General features: G+C 37.5%; 1 protein-coding gene across 2 annotated transcripts; it reads left to right on the top strand.

Annotated features, from left to right (window-relative positions):
- Positions 1–257: 257 nt before the first annotated feature.
- MED6 (mediator complex subunit 6) lies at positions 258–19,725 on the top strand. 2 transcript variants are annotated; one of them, XM_059915771.1, is made up of 8 exons: positions 258–421; positions 3,292–3,451; positions 4,524–4,615; positions 6,209–6,291; positions 6,597–6,705; positions 8,135–8,250; positions 18,686–18,713; positions 19,320–19,725. In XM_059915771.1, the coding sequence occupies exons 1-8, from the start codon at positions 400–402 to the stop codon at positions 19,448–19,450; spliced, it is 741 nt and encodes a 246-aa protein (XP_059771754.1). In that variant the 5' UTR covers positions 258–399; the 3' UTR covers positions 19,451–19,725. The 2 variants fall into 2 exon arrangements, with proteins under 2 accessions (XP_059771754.1, XP_059771753.1); XM_059915770.1 differs by lacking the exon at positions 258–421 and adding an exon at positions 456–714.
- The last annotated feature ends 5,183 nt before the right edge of the window (positions 19,726–24,908 follow it).

Genomic DNA, 24,908 nt, shown 5'->3' with positions numbered 1-24,908 from the left:
CTCCCAGCCCCGCCCCGCCCCGCCCTTCTCTGCCTCGTCCCACCCCTCTCCTCCCCACCCAACTCTACTTCCCGGCTCCATCCCGCCCCCTCCTCCTTGCCCCGCCCCACCTCCTAGCCCCGCCCCACCCCTTCTCTCCGCCCCTCCCCTCTTCCCCGCCCCGCTGCACCTCCCAGCCCGCCCCACCCTCTCTCAGCCCCGCCCCTCAGCCCCGCCCCGCTCCACCTCCTATTCTCTCCGCTTCTTCCCTTTCCCTGCCCTGTCTTCCTGGCCTCTCAGTCTCCTCCCCTCTTTTGGTTCCTCCTTAACATTCCTCTGCTCTGCTGCAGAGCTCTTTCGTCTCAGACTTGTTACGTTTACTCTGCGCCGGAAGAAGAACCTGAGAACGTCCTTGGAACTATGGCGGCGGTGGATATCCGAGGTAACCTGTGCTGTCCCCTTTGTTTCCTGATTGTTTGGAATCTGATTTAAGGATTTATAGATCTTGAGGGCAAGATTCCGGTTCTTTTGTGGTGTCTCCCAAGCTCTTTGGAATGTTTTCTGTGAACGACCCAAAGCGCCAATCTGTCGAAAAATTGCCCAGATTTTCGCAGTTCTTCAGGAGTCTCTTAGAAGCGTCAAAACGAAGGGGTTGGAAGAAGCTCTGGACTTTGAGCCCTGCGGTGTTGTCCTACATACGTTTCTCTACAGCAGTATTGGGACTGTTCTGTCCAGGTGAAGGAACGACAGAGAAGGGGGTGGGGTCGTGAGCCGACAGTGTTTGGTTCATTCTTGGCACTTGGCCTGGGGCCTACCTTATTCCTGACGTTTGAGGTTCCTTTTTCTATATTAACCAAATTGGAGTCTAGCACACATATTACAAATATATTGTGATTTATATATTGTCAAAATGTCCAGTGATCTTCAGCAGTTCTGGATAATGTTTACTATATGTCTTTCGTTATGAGTGAGAATATCAAGTACCTAATTTCATTACTTGCTGATTGTTAGAGAGCTGTATTAGAGCCATGTCAATATGCTCTCCCGTGCTACTGAATAAAAAAGAGAAACATTTAGTCCATCAGGCTATTTAGCTTTCATAACTTTTTACTTTTTATCTAGATTTGTTAGGGCCATTACAAAGGCTCTAGGGCGGGAACATGTCAGCAAGGGTGCCAGTTTGGCTGAAGCACAGTGAGAGAGGAGGCGGGAAGTAGATGAGGTCAGAGAGAGAATTGGTGTGGTGGCTTGATCATACAGGAATTGTAGGCCGTGGTAAGGCCTTTGGTTTGTCCTCTGAGTAAAATAGAGAACCACTGGAGGGTTTTGACCAGAGGGGATGAACGTAACCTGACTTACTTTTTTTTAGGATCACCTTGGCTGCTGAGAACACTGTAGGAGGGCAAAGGTAGAATTAGGGAGACCGGTTAGGAAGGCATTTTTGTAATGCATGGAGATATGGAGGTGGCTCAGACTAGGGTGGTAACAGTGGAGATGGTAAGAAATAGTTGGGGTCTGCTTGTTTTGGTAGTGTATTCTCTTTATTGGGCTGTGGTCACAGGGAGTTTCTATGTGGGAGAACTAATATATACTATTTCACAGCCACACACCACCCTCTTAACCCCAGTTAACTAGTTTGTAACTGAACATCCTTGGATACTGGAGTGTGTGTAAATTTATGACCAGTGGAGTAACTTGTCCTTAGCCCTTAATCATGAATTAATAAACATTTTCTAATTCTTACCAAACAGGTCCTGTGCTAGTTCTGATGAGTAACCCACAGCCCCAGTTCCTTAAAAAACTCAACATTTAGTGGGAAAACATTTGTATTTGTGGGTTATTAATAATTAATAATAAAACTATATAGAAACCGCTATGAGGACATAGAGAAAGAAACCATTATTTCTGCCTTGCAAAGTAGAGAAAGGCTTTGCAGAGATTAGTGACATTTGAAATGAGTTTAATCTAGCGTGACCATTTGAATATCTAGTAAACCTATACCCTTTTGAGAATGAAAAATGTTTCTATTTTTTTTAAAAGTGCATAAACTAGGAAAAAAAAAAAAAGAGGCACAAACTAGGACAGCCTTTGGTTAAGCCAGAAATAAGTTTGTTCATATTAATCTTAAAAGAAATTGACTACCAACACTACCACCATCATCATCATAATGAACATTTATTGGGTTATTACAATGTACTAAGCATTTTACGTATATAATCTAGCATGGAGATACTATTATAATCCCTATTTTATAGATGAGAAAACTAAGGCATGGGGAGGTTGAAGTTTTCCATTCTTCCTCCTTCAGCCAGTAATTATATAGGCAATTTGATGTTTCATGACTTACAGCTAGTGGGATTTAGTACTGTCAATGGTATGAAACATTGCAGCCAGTACCCAATAAAAGCTCATTAATTAAAACTATCTAGCCCTACTTATCATGTCTTTTTTTTTTCTTTTTCCAGTTTGAAAAATTTAAGGTTTAATTCTTTAAAATATGAAATTGTATGGCTGTAATTAAGGGCATTCTACTTTTCATTTGCCCCTTTTACATCATTATTATCTCATCTATAATAATAGATTCCTAACTTATTTCTGTCTCTTTAATTGGAAGATCTCCCACTAGTGGCAATGGATGTGTTTTCTTTGGTATACATATTATCTGAAAATTTTTGAATTAGTTGCCAACATTATAAAAACTCAGGATTTCCAATATTTTGAAAGACCTCTCTAGATTTCAAATCCTATAACTTCTTCACGTAATTGAGTTATTCTTTAAACATATACTTTTATTTATTTATTGAATCTTTGAATTTTATTTATTTTTTATACAGCAGGCTCATTAGTTATCTCTTTTATACATATTAGTGTATATATGTCAATCAGAATCTCCCAATTAAACATATAATATACTTTTATATTTCCCTGCCTTTGTATATGCATTACCTCTGCTTGGAATTACTTTGCCTCCCTCTTCTCCATGGTGAGCCTCTATTTATTCTTTAACATACAGTGCTAAAACCCACCTCCTCCTCACCCCATGAGAAATCATTCCTGTTCCCTCAGGTAAGGTATTCTGCTTGTTCCGCTGTGCTCTCATAACGCATTTATTCATACCTTTATTATGGATCTTGTGTTGTCATTGCTTTCTTGCATACTTATCTCTTCTGCTGGACTGAGAGGGTATGTAGGTTAGGATCCACGTCATCCTTATATTCATAGTGCCTCCTACGTTATATGCGTAATAAACGTTTGTTGGATTGGATTTTTTTCTCTTTTCTCATCCTTTATCATTTTGTTTCCTTTCTATAGATAATCTGCTGGGAATCTCTTGGGTTGACAGTTCCTGGATCCCTATTTTGAACAGTGGAAGTGTCCTGGATTACTTTTCAGAAAGAAGTAATCCTTTTTATGACAGGACATGTAATAATGAAGTGGTCAAAATGCAGAGGCTAACATTAGAACACTTAAAGTAAGTTATTATAAGAAGGTAGCATCTTTGCCAACTGCAGATTTTGTAGTGAATAGTTCTTTCCAGCTGTGGATCATGAAGTACAGAGTAGAAGTTTTGGAAGAACCGGAGTTTTGTTTGGGTTTGTGCAAATTTGACATGCAAAGGAATTATTAGTAGTCACTTGTAACCTAGGAAGTCTTTTCTTTATAACTTCACATATTACTGTCCAGTTAAAATGCAGCTATGAGGTTTAGATGTAAATCTCATTGATTTCAGCAATGCAACTGTTGTCCTTAACCAGGTAACTATATATGTTGTCTCCTCTACATCTAATTTAATGTCTTAAACCACAGTCGAGTTTACAGTAGATTTTTCTTTGTTTGACAAACAAAATTTTAGCCAAATTTAGCAAGATTCTTCAGACTTGGGATGCTAAATAATTAAGAATTTATCACTATTACAAAAGTTTCTGAAACAACTGTGTAATGAAGTTTTTCATCTGTCAGCTAAACATGGGGAGCAGGGGATCTAAGAAATTAAATTTCTGGTATTTTAAATAGCTTTTGTTATGAGGTAAATATTTACATTTACTGAGATACCTTGGTGTTGCTTTTAAACATAGTATGTCAGGAAAAAATATGTTGGGGGTGAGGGTAAGGTTTTTGATGTTTTCTGGTTGGGTACAATATATAGTAGCGATCTATATTAAGACAGGTATAGTGTTCATGTATATTTTTATATTTTATATATATTTATAGATCTCCTTGGTCAGGAAGCATCCTGGTATTTTGGTTGCCTTTTTTGAAATGTAGGTTCATTGTACTTTCATGACTGAAAATACTCTGATTTAAGTTCATCATGGATTTTTGTAGAGAAATTTTGTTGTTTAAAAACAAAATCTTACTTTATCTGTGCCCCACCTACCTGGGAAAAATAGCCAGTTTTATTGAACAGCCAATTTTTAATATCAAACATAGGCAGTTTTATCCTGTTTACAATGTTGCTATACTTTTATGTGATAATTTGAATGTTCTACAGAATTGTTTGTAGGGCATTCATAGATCTCTGAATGTCTGTGTCCTGTTTTCAGTCAGATGGTTGGAGTGGAATACATCCTTTTACATGCTCAAGAGCCCATTCTTTTTATCATTCGGAAGCAACAGCGGCAGTCCCCTACTCAAGGTAAAATATGTAAACTTTAGGCATTATTTTCTTCTTAAAATACCATGATTTATTTACTCCTGAGCTATATGTTCTTATTTTTGTGGATTGGGTTCTGTTTTAGGGATTTGTAGGAATCCATGTGTACACTTCCTATGCTTTCCCTTCTGTGAGGGGCCACACCAAGTGCACCTTCCCTCTAGTAGTGAAATGCAGCCCCACGTGTGTAATATGTCTGCTCAGAGCACGGGGAAGACTGTTTGAGACTCTGAGTCCAGAATTTTTATTGAGGGCTGATCATGTAGACGTCCTCTGCCTGTCAAAATTCTAGTCTCTCAGAAGGAAATCAGGTTTAATTCATGATACATGCAGTTGCACCAAATTCATAAAAGATCAATGGAAAATCCTCATTGACACATTCAACCAAAATTACGAGACAAAAACTTGCTTTAGAAATCATACTGAAAAGTATAGAATTCAGACTTGATTTTGAATCAAAGAGCTAGTCACCTATTCCAGAGATGACCAGCTGTATCTCTTAAATTAGATACTCTCATCAAGACCTTTGAGAATAACCTTCACCCTAGTATTGATTCCAGAGAATGACTTGCTACTGAAGTTGTGGTTCCAGAGAGTCAAGAATCCAAATTTACTTTCAAAGTCCAAGATCTAGGACTTCCCTGGTGGCGCAGTGGTTAAGAATCCGCCTGCCAGTGCAGGGGACATGGGTTCGAACCCTGGTCCGGGAAGATCCCACATGCCGCAGAGCAACTAAGCCCGTGTGCCACAACTACTGAAGCCTGAGCGCCTAGAGCCTGTGCTCCGCAACAAGAGAAGCCACCGCAATGAGAAGCCCGCGCACTGCAACAAAGACCAAACACAGCCAAAAATAAATAAAGATAAATAAATTTAAAAAAAAAAAAGTCAAAGATCTAGAGTCCCTGCCCAGAGAGAAAGAGAAACTTAGAACAAAGACAAGGCTGGGGACAAGAGTTCCATGATGAAAGGGTTCCAGGTACAGAAGCGACAGAAGATGGCACCAGCCTCACTAGCCACTGTTTTATTCCTTAGGACCTCGGACTGGGGCACAGAGGCAAGTTCGGCATGTCTGGTATCTTCATCCTGGGCCCTAAATCTCTCTTGCTCTAAGGTCTTACTCCCCAAAGTGTGGTTGACTGACAGCAGCATTGGATCACTTAGGAACTTGTTAGAAATGCATTGTCTCTACTGAGTAAGAATCTGATTTTAACAAGATACTCAGGTGATTCAAACGCACGTTAAAGTTTAAGAAACACTGCTCCTAGGGCAAACTTTTTTTTTAGCAGACTTTTTCTGTGAAGGTCCAGAGACTAAATATTTTTAGGCTTTGTGGGCCTCATGGTCTCTGAGACAACTATTCAACTAGTGCCATAGCAGCCTTAGATAATAACGCAAATGAATGAGTGTGGTTATTTTCCTATATAACTTTATTTACAAAAACGGGACTTGCCAAACCCTACCTTAAGCTTTAGTATGGGAAAATGTCGAACTTTAGTTGTTCTTTTTATGGAAATATATTTAGCAGTTTGTGTGCATAGCTATATTGATAAACTTTTTTTTTCCCCACTGCTTTAGTTATCCCACTGGCTGATTACTATATTATTGCTGGAGTGATCTATCAGGCACCAGACTTGGGATCAGTTATAAACTCTAGAGTGGTGAGTGTCTTTACATACTTTAAACATTAAAGAAAACTTCTAACTGAACTACCTTGCTACCGAGAATTAAACAGGAACTCCTCTCCCTTGTGTAAGTTGGTGTAAAGTGTTGACTATTAGAATATCTTAAGCATTGGTTCCAATGGGCCAACTCCATGTTCAAAGTATATACCACCCCTAGATACATAGTGATTCAGGTTCTGAAAAGCAGAAGAATTACTGTCTTTGCATATGTAATATTTTGTGTTCACTTTGTAAATTTTGGATGATTGATGAGAAATTCAGAATTGTTTTCTCTTTATAAGCTTACTGCGGTACATGGCATTCAGTCAGCTTTTGATGAAGCTATGTCATACTGTCGATATCATCCTTCCAAAGGGTATTGGTGGCACTTCAAAGATCATGAAGAGCAAGGTAGGTGGGACACCGAGACCCTCCTAAAACACTTTTTGTTACTTGGAGAATGAAGCTGCTTTCTTTCGGAAAATGGCTATTGATGATTTCTAGCTGTGTTTTACTTCTCCATAGGAAGGTTTCATAGGATGATGACATTGTCAGAGCTATGATTCATGTAACTAGATGTGGTAGTAATAGCATTCCCATAGGAACAGGTACAAATTTTAATCTCTTTGGTACATGATAATCTTTGATAAGTTGATGCAAGGTTTAAAAATATTTAGGACATGTAGGGGAAATCAGTGATGAGGAACGAGTAATGATGATATTTCCTGCTTACCAAACTGTTGAGTCATCTTGAAATCTGGAACCCAAGTCTTCCAAGTTTTTGAAACAGGGGAGATGCTCTTAAAGCCCTATCTCCAGATGACCAGTCTGTTTTCTGATCTTTCCATGTTACCGCCTGTCGTGATGCCAGGTCCTCTAGTTGCCATAGCTGCTAATCTGCTACTTGTTCTGCACCATATTTTACCAATAAAAGTACTTCTAGAAATGTATCTATAGCAGTATACCTATATTCTGCATTTCTTTCTAGAGAAATAGCAACTTAAAATGAATTACTATGGAAAAAGTAACCTTTAAATAAAATTCAGACCCATGGAATGAATGGTCTTTGAGATACAGTTATATTTATTCATAATAGTAGGTCCTGGCAACAACATTTGACTTAGGAAAGTTTGCATCAGTTGAATAAACTTCTCCCTAGAGCTCTTTGCCCCTACCCTAATGAAATGTTTGGAGTAAAACTTAACTGGAACCCTTTCTTTATAGACAGTCCACCAGCACACTCCCCTCCCAGGAAAAATCCCACACGTGATTAGCTTCATAATTTTTCTTGCAAGTTCTTTTCTCTCTTGTCTTTATGATCTTCTGTTGTTTGGTTTGTCCTGTTTTTCTCAGTGGATTATAGTCTTCATAATTGAGTATGGTTACTTGAGTTTATGAAAGTTGCATTTTCCATTTGGACCTATTAGGTTTTGTGGGAAAAGTCCGTTTAATACACTTAAAATATACACAAGATAATTTCAAACCAATACTCTGAATGTGACTTAGGTAATTATGGAAAATTTAGCCTTAAAGTTTTCCATAATGAAGTAATTATGGAAACATAAGAACGATGTTTATCCATGTTTACATGCTAAAACTGAAATGTCTTTAAAAGATATATCAGCTTTTTAAATGTTAGAATTTTAACCTCATTTCAGAGGGAGAGTTTGAATGCTTCTCTGTGTATGCTATGTTTAACTTATTTGGGGGGATTATCTTTGGAATAGCAGCCATTAGAAATAATGAAATTTGAATATATTCATGGCAGACAAAGATTTGTAAAATATAAGGCACCAAAGTAGTTAGACAATGTTTTGATTTGGACTTTATATTTTAATAGATAAAGTCAAACCTAAAGTCAAAAGGAAAGAAGAACCAAGCTCTATTTTCCAGAGACAGCGTGTGGATGCTTTACTCCTAGACCTTAGACAAAAATTTCCACCCAAATTTGTGCAGGTAATGAGAATGCATGTGGTTAATTTTGATTCAACACTTTTTCCTGGCATATTTATTTTTAATTGAGAACTGTTTCAGATGTGACCTAAAAATACTGATTTTCCTCGTTAGTTAAAAAAATGATCTCTGAATCAAAGGAAGGTTTTTCAAGGACTTAATGGAGGAGGTGGTAAAGGGAATGGAATTAGTACTGTTCTGTGCTCTTAAGTTTAATTCCTCATTGAATCTTCATAAACTATGAGGACTGAATATAGAGAATATTCTCATTCAGAAGGTTGCTGAAAGTGTCATAGATGGTAACAAAACTAGAATTTGAAACTCATGCTGTTTTTACTCTACGTGCTGCCTTCCAGCCTGATGTAGAGGGTATTTAAGTCCTTAAATGATAGAATAATAAAAACTTTGTAATAAAAAGAATAGTACATTTGATGTGGAGGGTTTGGCATGATAAATGGAGGAGGCAGGAGTAATAATAAATAGACTTATAACATATACTGGTGTTGGAGTTATATGAATTCCATTATGTTGTCTTGGGCATTCCAACAGCAATAGCAGGTCCACGTACTGTGGTATTAAATGAACTTTTGCAGAGAAGTAAGTGTGAGATGGAATATATGAACATGTTGTTCTTATGGTTTGTCTAAGCTCTTACTTATCTTTACAGGGCTGTGTACACACAGGTCATGTTTTTCCCGTGGAGGGCCTATTTAAGAGATTTTCAAGGGTTGTTTTAGACTGAGGTTTTTCACACACTGAGATGACTTTAGAATAGGCCTTTCCTTCCCCCTTCCCTGACTCTACTGGATGAGATGTACTGTTGGAATGGTGACGTGGTAGTGAAGGGAGCAGAGGCCACAGTTGGAACTCAGGACCAAAAAGCCAGTTTAGAGAAATCTCATGAATTGCGCTTGAAGATGAAACAGTGTCTGCTCAATAAATAAATAAATGAATTATAGCTGTGTGTAAGATGATGAGTAGTGACTACAGAGTGTAAGAGGTTAGGTGTGGTTGGCCATTCGTGGCAGAACACCTAGACCTGCACAGTACAGTAGCCCCTAGGCACATATGACTATTGTGCATTTGAAACACAGCTAGTCCAAATTGAGTTGTGTTATGTGTGAAATACATACTGGGTTCAAGCACTTAGTACAAAAAAATTTATAAAATATTTCATTAGTAGTTAAAAATATTGGTTATATGTCAGTGATACTATTTTAGATATATTTGGTTAAAAATAATAAAATTCATCTGTTTCTTTCTGAAAATGTGACTACTAGAAAATTTTAAATTACATATATAGCTTGTATTTGTGGCTCACATTGTATTTTGGGCAGTGCTGACCTAGAAAATGGGAACAGAAAATACAAAACCAAAAACATGAAAGATTATTAATGAACACATCTCAGAAACCAAGAAAATCCCTTAGTTTGTTCTTTGTCTAGTTTCTTGAGGTGTAAAGTTAGATTGTTTGTGATCTTTCCTTCTTTTTAATGTAGGATTTATTGCTATAAACTTCCCTCTTAGTACTTCTTTTCCTGCATCCCATAAGTTTTGGTATGTTGTATTTTCATTTTAATTTCTCTCCAGATAATTTCTGATTTCCCTTTTGATTCCTTCTTTGGCCTACTTGTTGTTCATGAGTGTGTTGTTTAATTTCCACTTATAAGTTAGCAGAAGGAAAGAAATTACAAAGATTAAAAATTATGATAGAGACTAGAAAAACAATAGAAAAGAATCAGTGATACACCAGAAACTAACACAACATTTTAAGTCAACTATACTTCAATAAAAACAACAACAACAACAAAAAAGCAAGGAAACTAAGAGTTGGTGTTTTGAAAAGATAAACAAAATTGACCAACTTTTAGCTAGACTAACAAAGAGAGGAGACTCAAATAAATAAAGTTAGAAATGGAAGAGATGTTACTACTAATGCCACAGAAGTAAAATGATCATAAGAGACTACTGTAAACAGTTTATATGCCAAGAAATTGGGTAACCTATAAGAAATTCCTAGAACATATGACCTACCAAGACTGAGTCATGAAGAAATAGAAAATCTGAACAGACCAATAATGAGTAAGGAGACTAAATCAGTAATCACAAACCTCCCAAAGAAATGTCTAGGAACAGATGACTTCATGGGTGAATTCTACCAAACATTTAAAGAGAATTAACACCAATCCTTCTCAAACTCTTCCAAAAAATTAAAGAGGAGGGAACACTTCCAAATTCATTTTATGAGGCCAGCATTACTCTGTTACCAAAGACCAAAAGACACTACAAGACAAGAAAACTACAGTCCAATAAAAATAGGTGCGGGCTTCCCTGGTGGCGCAGTGGTTGAGAATCTGCCTGCTAATGCAGGGGACACGGGTTCGAGCCCTGGTCTGGGAAGATCCCACATGCCACGGAGCAGCTGGGCCCGTGAGCCACAACCACTGAGCCTGCGCGTCTGGAGCCTGTGCCCCGCAACGGGAGGGGCCGCGATAGTGAAAGGCCCACGCACCGCGATGAAGAGCGGTCCCCACACCGCGATGAAGAGTGGCCCCCACTTGCCGCAACTAGAGAAAGCCCTCGCATGAACCGAAGACCCAGCACAGCCCCAAAAAATAAATAAATAAATAAAAATTTAAAAAAAGTAGCTATAAAAAAAAAATTAAAAAAAAAATAGGTGCAAAAATTCTCAATGAAATACTAGCGAATCAAATGCAATAGCCCATTAAGAGGATCATATATCATGATCAAGTGGGATTTATCCCTGGGGTGCAGAGATGGTTCAACATACTAAAATCAATCAGTATGATACACTACATTATCAGGATGAAGGATGAAAATCACATGATCATCTCAATAGATGCAGAAAAGCATTTGGGAAAATTCAGCATCTTTTTATGATAAAAACAGCAAACTAGGTATAAAAGGAATATACCTCAACATCATAAAAGCCACGTATAACAAACCCACGGCTATCATCATATTCAGTGGTGAAGAACAAAGCTTTTTCTCTAAGATCAGGAACAAGACAAGGATATCCACCCTCCACACTTCTATTCAGCATAGTGCTGGGAGACCTAGCCAGAGAAATTAGGCAGTAAAAGGGATCCAAGGGTTTCCCTGGTGGCGCAGTGGTTGAGAATCTGCCTGCTAATGCAGGGGACACGCGTTCGAGCCCTGGTCTGGGAAGATCCCACATGCCGCGGAGCAACTAGGCCCGTGAGCCACAGCTACTGAGCCTGCGCGTCTGGAGCCTGTGCTCCGCAACAAGAGAGGCCATGACAGTGAGAGGCCCGCGCACCGCAATGAAAAGTGGCCCTCGCTTGCCACAACTGGAGAAAGCCCTCACACAGAAACGAAGACCCAATGCAGCCAAAAATAAATAAATTAAAAAAAAAAGGGATCCAAATGGGAAAAGAAGTAAAATTGTCTGTTTGCAGATGATATGATCTTATACATAGCAAACCCTAAAGACTCCATTAAAAAACTGTTATAACTAATACATGAATTCAGTGGAGTTGCAGGATACAAAATCAACACACAAAAATCAGTTGTACTTCTATATACTAACAACTATCAGTAAAGGATATCAAGAAAATCCCACTTATGGGCTTCCCTGGTGGTGCAGTGGTTGAGAATCTGCCTGTCAATGCAGGGGACACGGGTTCGAGCCCTGGTCTGGGAAGATCCCACATGCCACAGAGCAACTAGGCCCGTGAGCCACAACTACTGAGCCTGCGCATCTGGAGCCTGTGCTCCGCAACAAGAGAGGCCCGCGCACTGCGATGAAGAATGGCTCCCGTTCACCGCAACTGGAGAAAGCCCTCACACAGAAACGAAGACCCAACACAGCCATAAATAAATAAATAAATAAATAAATAAATAAATAAATAAATAAAATCCCACTTATAATAGCATCAAAAACATACTTAGGGATAAACTTTTTGTTATCAGCTTTATTGAGATAAAATTGGTGTAACATTGGGTGAGTTTAAGGTGTACAACCTATTGATTTGATACACTTATATACTGCAAAATGATTACCGCCATAGCATTAGCCGACATCTGTCATGTCACATAATTACTGTTCTTTTTTATAGTGAGTTCATTTAAGTTTTACTCTCTTAGCAACTTTCAAATATATAATACAGTGTTACTAACTATAATTACCATGTTGTGTATTAGATTTCCAGAACTTATTTCATCTTATACCTTTCACCAACATCTCCCCATTTCCCCCACCCCCTCAGCCACTGGCAGGCACCGCTGTACTCTCTGTAGGAGTTTGAACATTTTAGATTCCACATATAAGTGATGTGATATATCATATTTGCCTGTCTGACTCCACTTAGTATAATGCTGTCCAGGTTCATCCTTTCACAAATGACAGGATATCCTTCTTTCTCATGGCTAAATAATATTCCTGTATATGTGTACTTGTGTGTGTGTGTGTGTATCACATATGTCTCTCTCACACACACACATATATATATCTCACATCTTCTTTACCCATTCTGTTGACAGACATGTAGGTTGTTTCCATACCTTGGCTGTTGTGGATAATGCTGCGGTGAATGTGGGAATGCAGGTGTCCATTCGAGATCCTGTATTCATTCCCTTCAAATATATACCCAAAAGTGGGATTGCTGGATCATATGGTAGTTCTGTTTTTAATTTTTTGGGGAACCTCTGTACTGTTTTCCGTATTGGCTGCACCAATTTATATTGTCACCAACAGTACACAAGTGTTCCCTTTTTTTTACATCCTCACCAACACTTGTTACTTCTTGTCTTTTCGATGGTAACCAATATAACAACTATGAAGTGATATCTCATTGTGGTTTTGATTTGCATTTCCCTGATGATTAGTGATGTTGAGCAACTTTTCATGTACTACCTGTTGGCCATCTATATGTCTTCTTTGGAAAGATATCTATTCAGGTCCTCTGCCCATTTTTTAATTGAATTGTTTGTTTTTTCACTGTTGAGATGTATGAGTTCTTTATATATTTTGGATATTAACTTCTTATCAGATATGCGATTTGCAAATATTTCCTTCCATTTTGTAGGTTGCCTTTTCATTTTGTTGATGACTTACTTTGCTGTTCAGAAGCTTTTTGGTTTGATGTAGTCCCACTTGTTTATTTTTGCTTTTGGTGCATTTGCTTTTCATGTCAAACCCAAAAACTGATCACCAATACTGATGTCAAGGAGCTTACTGCCTATGTTTTCTTCCGGGAGTTTTATGGTTTCAGATCTTACATTCCAGTCTTAAATCCATTTTTAGTTAATTTTTGTGTGTGGTGTAAATTAACTGACCATATATGCATGGGTTTATTTCTGGGCTCTCTATTTTGTTCCATTGATCTATGTCTGTTTTTATGCCAATACTATACTGTTTTGATTACTGTAGCTTTGTAATATAGTTTGAAACCTGAGCTATCTGTATTCCCATTTATTATTTTAGTGAATATTTAGCATTATCCACAATAGCCAAGGTATGGAAATAGCCCTAATGTCCATCAACAGATGAATGGATAAAGAAACTGTGGGATATACATATAGTTGAATATTATTCAGCCTTAAAAAAGAAGGAAATTGTACCATTTGTGTTGTCATGGATGAACCTGGAAGATATTGTGCTAATTGAGATAAGTCAGTCACAGAAGGATGAATACTATATGATTTCACTTACATGAAATATCTAAAATAGTCAGACTTACAGATGCAGAAAATATTATAGTGGTTGCCAGAGGATGGAAGAAGGGGAAAATAGGGAGTTCTAAAAAGGCTGTAAAGTTACAGTTATATAAGATGAATAAGTTGTAGAGATCTGCTGTACAACATACTGCTTACAGTTAACAATATGGTGTTGTGCACTTAAAAACTTGGTAAGAGGGTGGATCTCATATTGAGGGTTCTTAACACACACGCACACACAAACCCCAAACTAAAGGAGCAGAAGAAATCTTTTGGAGGTGATGGATATGTTTATTACCTTGATTGTGGTGATGGTATCACAGGTGTATGTATATGTCCAAACTCATCAAATTGTGTATATCAGATATGTGCAGGTTTTTTTCGTGTATCCGTTATACCTCAAAGTACCTGTAAAAAAAAGGAAAGGAACCAGAAAATACTCTGAAGTTTTATTACTCTTATGTGTTTGTGAAGGGAAGGGTAGTGAAATATGAGACTTAAAATTTCGATTAAGGTCATATTGAGAAGAATTGTATATGCTCCACAAAGGAGTTTGTGGTTAGTTCGATAGTCCAGTGTTTATTCACTATTTTAAACCCATAACCTGGTACCACTCCTGTAAACATATGTTTCCAGGTACATTAAATGTTATTTGAAGTATTAAAACAATAGCTATCATCACTAAAGACAAATGAAAGCAGTGGTAATTTTTGTACATTCTTTTTCAAATACACCCTCTCTTGAAGTAAACTGAGATATCCTCTACCTCATTTTCTTGACCCTCAGCACTGACTAGCTGTGAATTATTGATGATGGTAGTAGGGACCCATTAAATGTTTAAAAACAGTTGCAAGGAAATAATGTAGTTACTTGTTTGTTTTAGGAAGATAACCATTAATGGTATAGAAGATGCATAGGAAAATGTGTCATGTACCACAATGTTCATTGCAGTTCTGTTTACAATAGCCAGGACTTGGAAGCAACCTAAGTGTCCATTGACAGATGAACAGACAAAGAAGATGTGGCACATATATACAGTGGAATATTACTCAGCCATAAAAAGAAGCGAAATTGAGTTATTTGTAGTGAGGTGGATGGACCTAGAGTTTGTCATACAGAGTGAAGTAAGTCAGAAAGAGAAAATCACATACCGTATCCTAACACATATATATGGACTCTAAAAAACAAAAAAAAAATGGTCATGAAGAACCTAGGTGCAAGACGGGAATAAAGATGCAGACCTACTAGAGAATAGACTTGAGGATACGGGGAAGGGGAAGGTGTAAGCTGGCACAAAGTGAGAGAGTGGCATGGACATATATACACTACCAAATGTAAAATAGATAAGCTAGTGGGAAGCAGCCGCATAGCACAGGGAGATCAGCTCGGTGCTTTGTGACCACCTAGAGGGGTGGGATAGGGAGGGTGGGAGGGAGGGAGACGCAAGAGGGAAGAGATATGGGGATATATGTATATGTATAACTGATTCACTTTGTTATAAAGCAGAAACTAACACACCATTGTAAAGCAATTATACTCCAAGAAAGATTAAAAAAAAATGTGATGTTTGGAGTCAAGGAAGTTAGACTATGGAAAGCCTGAATTAATTCTGTGGCCATAGATAGAGAGGAAACAGATTCAAGATACATTTCAGATTTAGCATTGCCTAAATTTGGTGGTTGGATGTGGAGAGATTGGCATTATGGATGATTCTGAGGTTTCAGGCCTAGGATTAGAATCAACTTGGTGTTGAACCCAAATTCAGAATATAGGAAAAGAAACAGATTTGGGGTTAAATATAGTTGTTAGGGGTTCTATTTTCATAAGCCAACCTCCAGAACATTCAATAGCTTACTGCTGTGTTTGGGTTCTGTGGTACTCCAGCTGAATGACAGTTCCTTTTTCTCTGGCTAGGGGTCCTGACTTGAATTCCATATACTGTTCTATCCTGGTGAGCTAGGCTGGACAATGTAGAAAGCTCAAAGACTCTCTTGAATCTTAAAACAAAAAAACTTCACTTTGTAGAAAGTTATGGAAATTTAGAAACACATATAAAAATAGAGGGAATAATAAAAAATGAAACCCCCATGTACCTATTGATATTATCCTGCTTCAACAGTTATCAGGCATGGTCAATCTTGTTTTCTCTCTTCTTCCCCTATTTCCTCCCAATTATTTTAAGCAGGTTGCACACTACATATCATTTCAGTGAGTTTTTACATTTTTCTTGTAAAGGTTTAGCCATAGTCATCCTTAAGTTGTCATTTTCCAGAACCTCACCTTCTTTTAACCATCCAGGGGCCAAAAGCCAACTCAAAGAGAGAGAGTATGTCAACTCTATGTAGCAGAACTAGGAGAAGGAAGGCTTTCGCTAGAACTTTTAATAATCTCTTTGTTTCTCCAACCTACAGCATTTCTCCTCAGATCTGGAGAAGAAAATAGATTCTTGGTCTCCTTGAAGCCTTCTGTGAGCTCCTATTTACCCATTGTGTCTCCCAGAACCATTTGTAGCTTAGGAGTTCTGGATCCGAGGGATGTTGCCCCTTTATGGGGGTGCTCAGGAGAATATTGGAGAAGTCCTGCATTTTTCCTTGAAGCTCCTTTTTCCATATTTTAACTTTTGTTACTACTGAAAGTAACAAAACTGATGTGATAGGAGTTCAGGCCTTCAGTGCCTTTTATTATGAATGTCTTTTCAGTGCTGTTTTCAGAAGCTGCTAGGACACCACAGGATATTGCTTCAGTTAGGTTTATTCCAAAGTTACCTAATAAATTTTGTCAGAAAGGCCACCTCCATTCTATTTTCCCATCTTAAACTACATCCTATTAGTTTGTGTGACAGTATTCACTAGAAAAGATTAGACAGTGTGCACTAGGTAGATAATGACATTATTTTAATGTCTGGATATGGTCCAGTGTCCAATATAGTTCAAGTGGTTCAGTGCTAGCAGTATAAGAATATCCCCTCTCAATTTCTCATTCCTCAATGTTACACCATCTATTTCCTCTCCTGTTTTAAAGTAAAGAAAAATTATTAGTTCCCTCAAATTACTTTAGACATGTTTAAGTCCGAATATGTTCATAAAATAGGTAATAATGTTGTTGTGTTGGGGGTTCCCATGACCACCCCCATGTTTGGAGATTTGCTTGAAGGACTCACAGGAGTTATTACAGTGACATAGTAGGGCTATACAGCCAGATATAAGGAAAAAAGGCGTTAGTGGAGTCTGGAGGAATCCATCTGCAGGCTTCCTCACACTCTCTTCTTCCCATGAAGAGTCATACAGAGTACACTCTTGCCTCAACAGTGAAAATGCAGCAACATGTAAGTGATATTTCTGCCTAAGGAAGTCCATTAGAGACTTGGTGCCCACATTTTTGGGGGAGGTTTTTCAGGTAGGTACCTTCTACCTAGCACATACCAAAATTGCACATTCTTTGAAGGAAGGCAGGTATTCAACAAAAACAACATTTTTTATACAAACAGTCTAGGCATAATGAACTGCCATTATCAGTTACAAAATGGTGGGAACCCTCCTGAAATCCAAATTTCCAGATACCAGCCAAAGACCAACCTTGCAGCCTGGCCCTTCTAAGGATAGTAGCCTCAGGCCTTCTATGTTAACCTTTTCTGTACAATGGGTAATAATGGGAAACTCAGTTTTGGTCTTATTAAGTGTAATGGTTCCCAGAACTTGTAGTTGGAGTGGGCTAGTAGGCAGTTTGTAGCATGAATCTGGAGTATGTGACATCAGAAAATTGTGTAGTCTCTAGTCATAGGAATAGATAAGAAGCTTAAGGAGGGCATGTAAATTCAGAAAGAAATTCAGAAGACAAATGGAGGCATTAAACTTTATAAAAATAAAGAGAACACTTTTATTCTGAGATGACAGGGAAGTATAGAGAGGTATTTTTTATGTATATATGTCTGTATATAAAGGTATAATAGGTTTGGAGGTAGATAGATGGGAGAGAACTTGGGGCATTGACACCCTTATTGGCTGAGGGTGAGGGGTAGGTTGTGAGCCTTGAGGAGGAAGAAGGAGGGAGAGGAGGAGGAAAGTGTTTTAAAGCATTTAACTTGGGTAGTGAGAACAGGGAGATGACAGGGCCCCCTGAAGTAAAAGAATTGCTGTGCAGAATGAAGGATCTGACCTTGTTCCTGACTCCTAGTGCCCCCATCATTTTTTCCTGCAGTTTGATTTCTAATAGTACACTCAACAGAAGCCTTATATTCATAGAAAAATACCTCTTTTTCTTTACGTCCCCTACCTGCCAACTGTAAAAGTCAGACATCCAAATTTCATTCTACTTACTTATAGCTCATATACCCTATGCAAATAAGTCTCTGGAGTCTTGAAAGGCTCCATTATTCCCTCTCATTGGATTCTCCTTAGCTACTTTTTATAAAGCATTGTAGCCTCGGTGCAGAGGCAAAGGGCTTTGTTAATGTTCAAGGGTTTTTTTATGTTTGATTCTTTTGTTCTAGTTTTAGATTTGTGTCTTTTCTGGAACAGGGGAATAAGAAGTAGAAAATGATAAATTTACTTTTTTATGGTACATGGATAGTAGTTCCTCTTCATGAAGTCATTTATAATATAATTCTCATGCAGGTGTAATTTTAATGAAAATTATGACGTCAAGAAGCAAAAAGCTTTGCTAACCTGCCCTGTTTTCTTCTTCCTCTTCCTCCACCCCTCTTCCCCACTTTTTTTTTTTTTTTTTTTTTTAATTACAGCAAAAGTCTGGAGAAAAGCCTGTCCCAGGTATGGTTCATCTGATAATTCTTATCAAACTTGAAATAAGACCAAACAACCTGTATAACTCAGTAACAATCATAACATGTGAGGTGAATTATGATCATTTTGTCCTTTTAGACTCTCTAATGCTAGTTTGTTACTCCTAACCTTTGATCTGCTGATTGTCAAAAGGTGGTGCTTTTGTGGTAGTGATACTAGTATTTGAAAGATGCGTTAGAGTGGGATGAACAGGTATTGAGGGTGTGTGGAGAAGCTGAGGTGATTCGAGGTTGTCAAAAGTTTGATAAAAGGCCTTCTGTTTCATCATTGAGAATAGGTATTGGACTATCCATTGACCTGGCATAGAATAATTATGTATCTTTTGTATGCATAATGTCTTATTTAAATGTCATGTATTTTTGTCTAGTATCATAATTTGCTTGTATTATCAGGTTTTTGGTTTGTAAATTGGTTCTTATACATCTGCCTGATGAAACAGCTAAATTTAGAACTTGAGATAAGTAGTTCTAAATTAATTTGAGAGTCTGAACCATTCACATTAACTGTTGTCTAAATTGGTCTTATCCCTCCACCCTCCTCCGCCTCCAAAAAATATCTGCTTTTGATGTCTAGTGGATCAGACAAAGAAAGAGGCAGAACCTATACCAGAAACTGTAAAATCTGAGGAGAAGGAGACCACAAAGAACGTTCAACAGACTGTGGGCACTAAAGGCCCCCCTGAAAAACGAATGAGACTTCAGTGAGTATTGGACGAGAGAGACGCCTGCAAGACTCCTCTTGTCCATATTTTACCTCATTACTGTGACAGGCTCTTGAACTTTAAAATTCTTTGTCACAATCATTTGTATAGAATGTGCTTGTTCTTTGAGAAAGGATGTAAGGATGCTCATGCTTTCAGTCTGAATATTTTTAATGTATCTTTTGTAAACTTTTCCCTACCGGACTTGATCAGCTTCCTCCCTCACATGTTTACTGTGATATATGTTTAAAGACAAAATAAAGGTATTTGTATAAATTAGTTTATCATGACTTTTTCCCCCGTATTTTCCCTCTGAAATATTTCCACATGCATTTTGTAAACACAAAGGATTAATGTTAAAATAGTAGCTAAGCTTATTTTCTATTATTAGTTGCATATTCCTCAGTATTAAAATAGTAAAGTTACTGACAATTTGAAAGATAAAGAAAAGGAAAACAACCTCATTCAGCAATATCACCATCCTACAGATACTATAACAATGTTGTGGATTTTCTTTGTCTTCTTTTTCTGTGTGTAGATTTTTTTTTTTCTGGCCGCACCGCGTGGCATGGAAGCATGGAGTCTTAACCACTGGACCACCAGGGAAGTCCCTGTGTGTAGATATTTTTAAAACCATAGTTTGTAATTATTGTGTTCATACACTTTTACTTTATCGTATTATGCCTGTTGTATGCGCTATTCCATGTTTACTTAGTTTTTATAGACTATTTATATTTTATTAACTGAATAATTCCTATGAGTGATTATATCTGTTTTCTTAAACTCTCCCTGTGTTGTACTTAAGTTTTTCCCAATTTACAATTTGCATTAAGGCTGTAGTGATTACATTATTTAAATAAGGCTGTAGTGTATCATGAGTTTTCAGTATTTAGTATTTATTTCCTTAGTATGGAGTCCCAGCCGTAGAATCATTAGAATCTGTACTTTTTTTTTTAGACCTGTTATTACTCTAATAGCAAAATATGAAAGTACCAAGTTCTCTAGAATCTCGCTGACACTGAGTATTGTCATCTACATTTTTAGTGCCAATTAAGTAGCAAAAAAATGGTGTTTCATTATTTTAAGTGGTTGCATAGTTTCTCATCTTTGATGAAGTGTCTGATTTTCTGTATTGTGTAAGATTTTTTAGTTTTTTTATTTTGACATAATTTCAGGCTTACAGAAGAGTTGTCAGAGTAGTACAGAGAATTCCTCCATATATACCTTTTGCCCTAATTCCCCGTATATTAAAGTTTTCCATATTTGTCTTATTCTTTAATCTCTATCTCTCTTTCCCTATGTCAAACTCCTGTTGTCATTTGCTGTTTCTCCCTCTCTCTCTCTGTGTGTGTGTGTGTGTGTGTGTGTGTGTGTGTGTGTACATATACATATAATACACACATATATACACCTTTTATTTTGGATTGAGAGTCGGTTGCAATCTTGATGCCATTTTCCCTAAGAACTTTAGTGTGCATTTCCTAAAATCAAGGACATTCTTTTACATAGCCTTGGTACAATTATCAAAATTAAACTGGTATGATACCATTATCTAATCTGTAGGTCTTATTCAGATCTTGCTAGTGGTGCCAAGAATGTCATTTACAGCAAAAGAATATCCTGAATTGTGCATTAGATTTAGTTGTCCTATCTCTTTAGTCTCCTTTAATCTGGAGCAGTTCTTTAATCTTCCATGTTTTTCATGACTTGATATTTAAAGAGTAGGCCAGTTATTTTGTTGAATGTCTCTTAATTTGGGTTTGTTTGATATATTTTCATAATTAAATTCACCTCATGCACTTAAAAACATTTTTTTTCACGTTCCAAGCATTGTTTATTCCAGGATTGCGAGAATGATTCAACAGTTGGAATCTGTTACTCTGAATTAACATATTAATTGCAAGAATACACTTTTGTTAGGAATACCATGGAAAAGATGCTTATGGAGGCACGTGCTGTCAATTTGTCCCATTTCTGGTGATGTTAACTTTGATCACTTGGTTAAGGTAGTGTTTGTCAGGTTACTCCACTGTAAAGTTAGAAGTTTTCTTTTTGTAATTTAGGTATTTTGGGGGGGGGAGTAGTTCGAGGTCTGTAAATACCCTGTTATTGCTCAGAACTTTTACCCTCCAGTAGCATTCACTGATAATTCTTGCCTAAATCATTTATTACTATTATGGTTGCCAAATGGTGATTTTCTAATTCCTTCATTCCTTCTGTGTTTATTAGTTGGCTTTCTGCTATAAAGAAGAGCTTTCCTTTCCCCCCTACTTATTTATTTATATCATTGTAGACTCTTGGATTCTTACTTATTCAACGAGTTATATTTCTTTACTATTATTAATTTATATTGATGCTCAAATTGTCCCAGATTGGGCCAATGGGAACCGTTTCAAGCTGATTCTTAGGTCCTTTTGACATGACCTTGTCATTCATTGAGGATTTTCTTTATGTTTTGGCACAATAAGATATCCCAGGCTCATTCCAACCCTGGAGTCAGCCATTTCTCTAAGGATCCCTAGTTCCTTTTGGTGGAGAATATATTTGGAAATCAAGATCTGTGTGCTAGGTGTGTTCATTTGCTCCTGGGGTGTCATGGCTTCTGGGCTTTGTCAGCTGATAGAGTTAAGAAATAGATACATACTGGGACTTCTCTGGCGGCCCAGTGGTTAAGACTCTGTGCTTCCACTGCAGGGGGCATGGGTTCGATCCCTGGTTGGGAAACTAAGATCTTGCATGCTGCATGGCATGGCCAAAAAAAAAAGAAAAAGAAATAGATATGTACATATGTGTGTGACATGAGTGAATGCATATATGTCCACACACATATCTATCTGTCTATTCTATATATATTAAAAGCAACCAATTCACACTGATAACACCAATTCCAGTTTATCATCACAGGGTTCACTCTGTTCTCTTTCACATTTGTAACTTTCTTCCACATTGATGAGAATTGTTTCTTGTTATCCACAATGTTTGTACTTATTTGCTTAATCCTAGAATAACAGAAAGTTGTTTTAGAGTTGCTAACCTATACCTCTGCAAAAAAAGAAACCTCTTAATTAGAATTCAGTATTTACTTAGAGTTCTTTTTGTCTTTAGTTTGTAGATATATAGTTCAGATACTGTGTTTAAAAATTACTTGGGTTAATTTTTTTTTTTTTCCAGTGTGGTTACACTACTCATTTATCAGATGTTCCAGTTCATTTGGTTCTGTTTTGAATTCCATTTTAGTTTTTCCCCTCATTCGTATTGATTACTTTGTTTTGTTGTTGTTCTGTGGGATGTGTGAGTTGTTAGCATAGTTCTTAATGGCAGACCTGTCCAAAAGAGATTCTGAGTATCATACCCCTTCCTCACTTCTTCTTTCTTTTCCACCTTATTCCTACCTGCCCCTCTTGAAGAAATGAACCTGTTTAGTCTCTAGTTTACCTTTACTGTATTTCTGCTGCACAAATGAATAGATGTTTTCTTATTTCCCCTTCTTACACAAAAGGCAACATATTATCTGAACTTTTGCACTTTGCTTGTTTTCCACTTATTTAAGCATGAACTTTGAGATAAAGATATTAACCCTAGTATTTTTTCAACTTTTTATTTCCAGCAAAGCTCCTGTTTCTTTCACTTACATTATTTTAAAATTTCACTTAACAGAAAAGTACACAAAATAATAGTACAGTTCATTGTACCTGTGTAACTTACCATGTAGGTAAAGAAATAGAACATTGCCAATACCCCAGAAGCTCCTTTATGTCCCCTCCTAATCACAATGTTTGTCCTGATTAGAGGTCACACTTATTCTCAGTTTTATGGTAATCATTTGTTTTCTTTACATTTTTACCACATCACCTTGCATCCCTAAATAAATTTTTAGTTTTGATTGCCTACTTTTTATTTTTAGTATGAGTAGATTCAGTATGTATATTTCATGTATGACTTATTTTGTTCAATATTATGTTTGTGACATTTATCAACGTTGTTTCATGTTATTGTGGTTCTCTTATTTTCATTTCTGTTCAGTATTCCTTTACATACATGTATTACAACTTAAAAAAATCCATTCTAATGGTGATGGACATTTGGATTGTTTGTAGTTTTGGGCTATTGTGAAAAATTGCTTTTATGAATATTCTTTTTGGTGTATATTATAGGCTGAATTGTGTCATCTCACCCCCCTCTCCACCCCCAACATGTTGAAGTCCTAACTCCCAGTACCTCAGAATGTGATATTATTTGGAAATAGGGTCATTGCAGATGTTATTAGTTAAGATGAGGTAATGCTAGAGTAGGCTGAGACCCTATTTTGATGTGACTGGTGACCTTATAAAAAGAATGCCACATGAAGAGACAAAGGGAGACACCATGTGAAGATAGAAGATTGGAGTGTTGCATCTATAAGCTTAAAAACACCAAAAATTGACACCAAATTACCAAAAGCAAGGAAGAGGCAAGGAAGGATTCCCCTGTAGGCTTCAGGGGGAACATGGCCCTGCACATACCTTGATTCTGGACTACTAGCCTTCAGAACTTTGAGATAATAAATTTCTATTGTTTTATTTTCCAGTTTATACTCCCACCAGCAGTGTGCGAGAGTTCCTATTGTCCACACCTTTGTTGACCCTTGATACTGTCAACTAAAGAAAATTTTAGTCATTCTGATGGGTATACAGTGGTATCTTGTTGAGGCTGAAATTTGTATTTCCTGGTGATTTGATGATGTTAAGCATTCTTTCCTGTGATTGTTGTCTACTTGAATATCCATTTTTGTGAAGTGTGTTTTTTGCACATTTTTCTACTGTTTTGTCTGTGTTTGTCTTATAGAGTAAGAAGAGTCCTTTGTATGTTTGGATAAGAGTCCTTTGTTGGTAACATGTATTGTGTTTAAATGTATCTTCTCTCCACTCTGGCTTGCCTTTTTACCCTTCTTAATTTTTTTTTTTTAAATTAATTAATTAATTAATTAATTTATGGCTGCGTTGGGTCTTCTTTTCTGTGCGAGGGCTTCCTCCAGTCGCGGCAAGCGGGGGCCTCTCTTCATCACGGCCCCTCTTGTCGCGGAGCACAGGCTCCAGATGCGCAGGCTCAGTAGCTGTGGCTCACGGGCCCAGCCGCTCCGCGGCATGTGGGATCTTCCCAGACCAGGGCTCGAACCCGTGTCCCCTGCATTAGCAGGCAGATTCTCAACCACTGCGCCACCAGGGAAGCCCTACCCTTCTTAATTTTAACGTAACTCAGTTTGTCAATCTTCTCCTTTATTGTTAATGCTTTTTTGTGTCTTGTTCGAGGTTTTTCCCTACATTGAGGTTATGAAGATATACTCCTCTGTGATTATCTACAAGCTTTATTATTTTACATTTCACATTCAGGAGTATAGTCCATTTGGTTGGGATTGGTCTATAAATCAGTTTGGGGAGAACTGACAATTTAGCAATATCGAGTATTCAGAACCACAGACTTGT

Source organism: Balaenoptera ricei, chromosome 2 (genome assembly GCF_028023285.1).
Source record: "Balaenoptera ricei isolate mBalRic1 chromosome 2, mBalRic1.hap2, whole genome shotgun sequence".
NCBI lineage: Eukaryota > Metazoa > Chordata > Mammalia > Artiodactyla > Balaenopteridae > Balaenoptera > Balaenoptera ricei.
The sequence above is the reverse complement of the archived record's forward strand: the minus strand, read 5'-3'. Positions and strand labels throughout refer to the sequence as shown.

Coding starts and splice junctions, on each gene's coding strand:
- MED6 (XM_059915770.1), top strand. CDS start 534: ATGTTTTCTGTGAACGACCCAAAGCGCCAATCTGTCGAAAAATTGCCC. Junction 4,616..6,208: donor GCGGCAGTCCCCTACTCAAG/GTAAAATATGTA, acceptor CCACTGCTTTAG/TTATCCCACTGGCTGATTAC. Junction 6,706..8,134: donor CAAAGATCATGAAGAGCAAG/GTAGGTGGGACA, acceptor ATATTTTAATAG/ATAAAGTCAAACCTAAAGTC.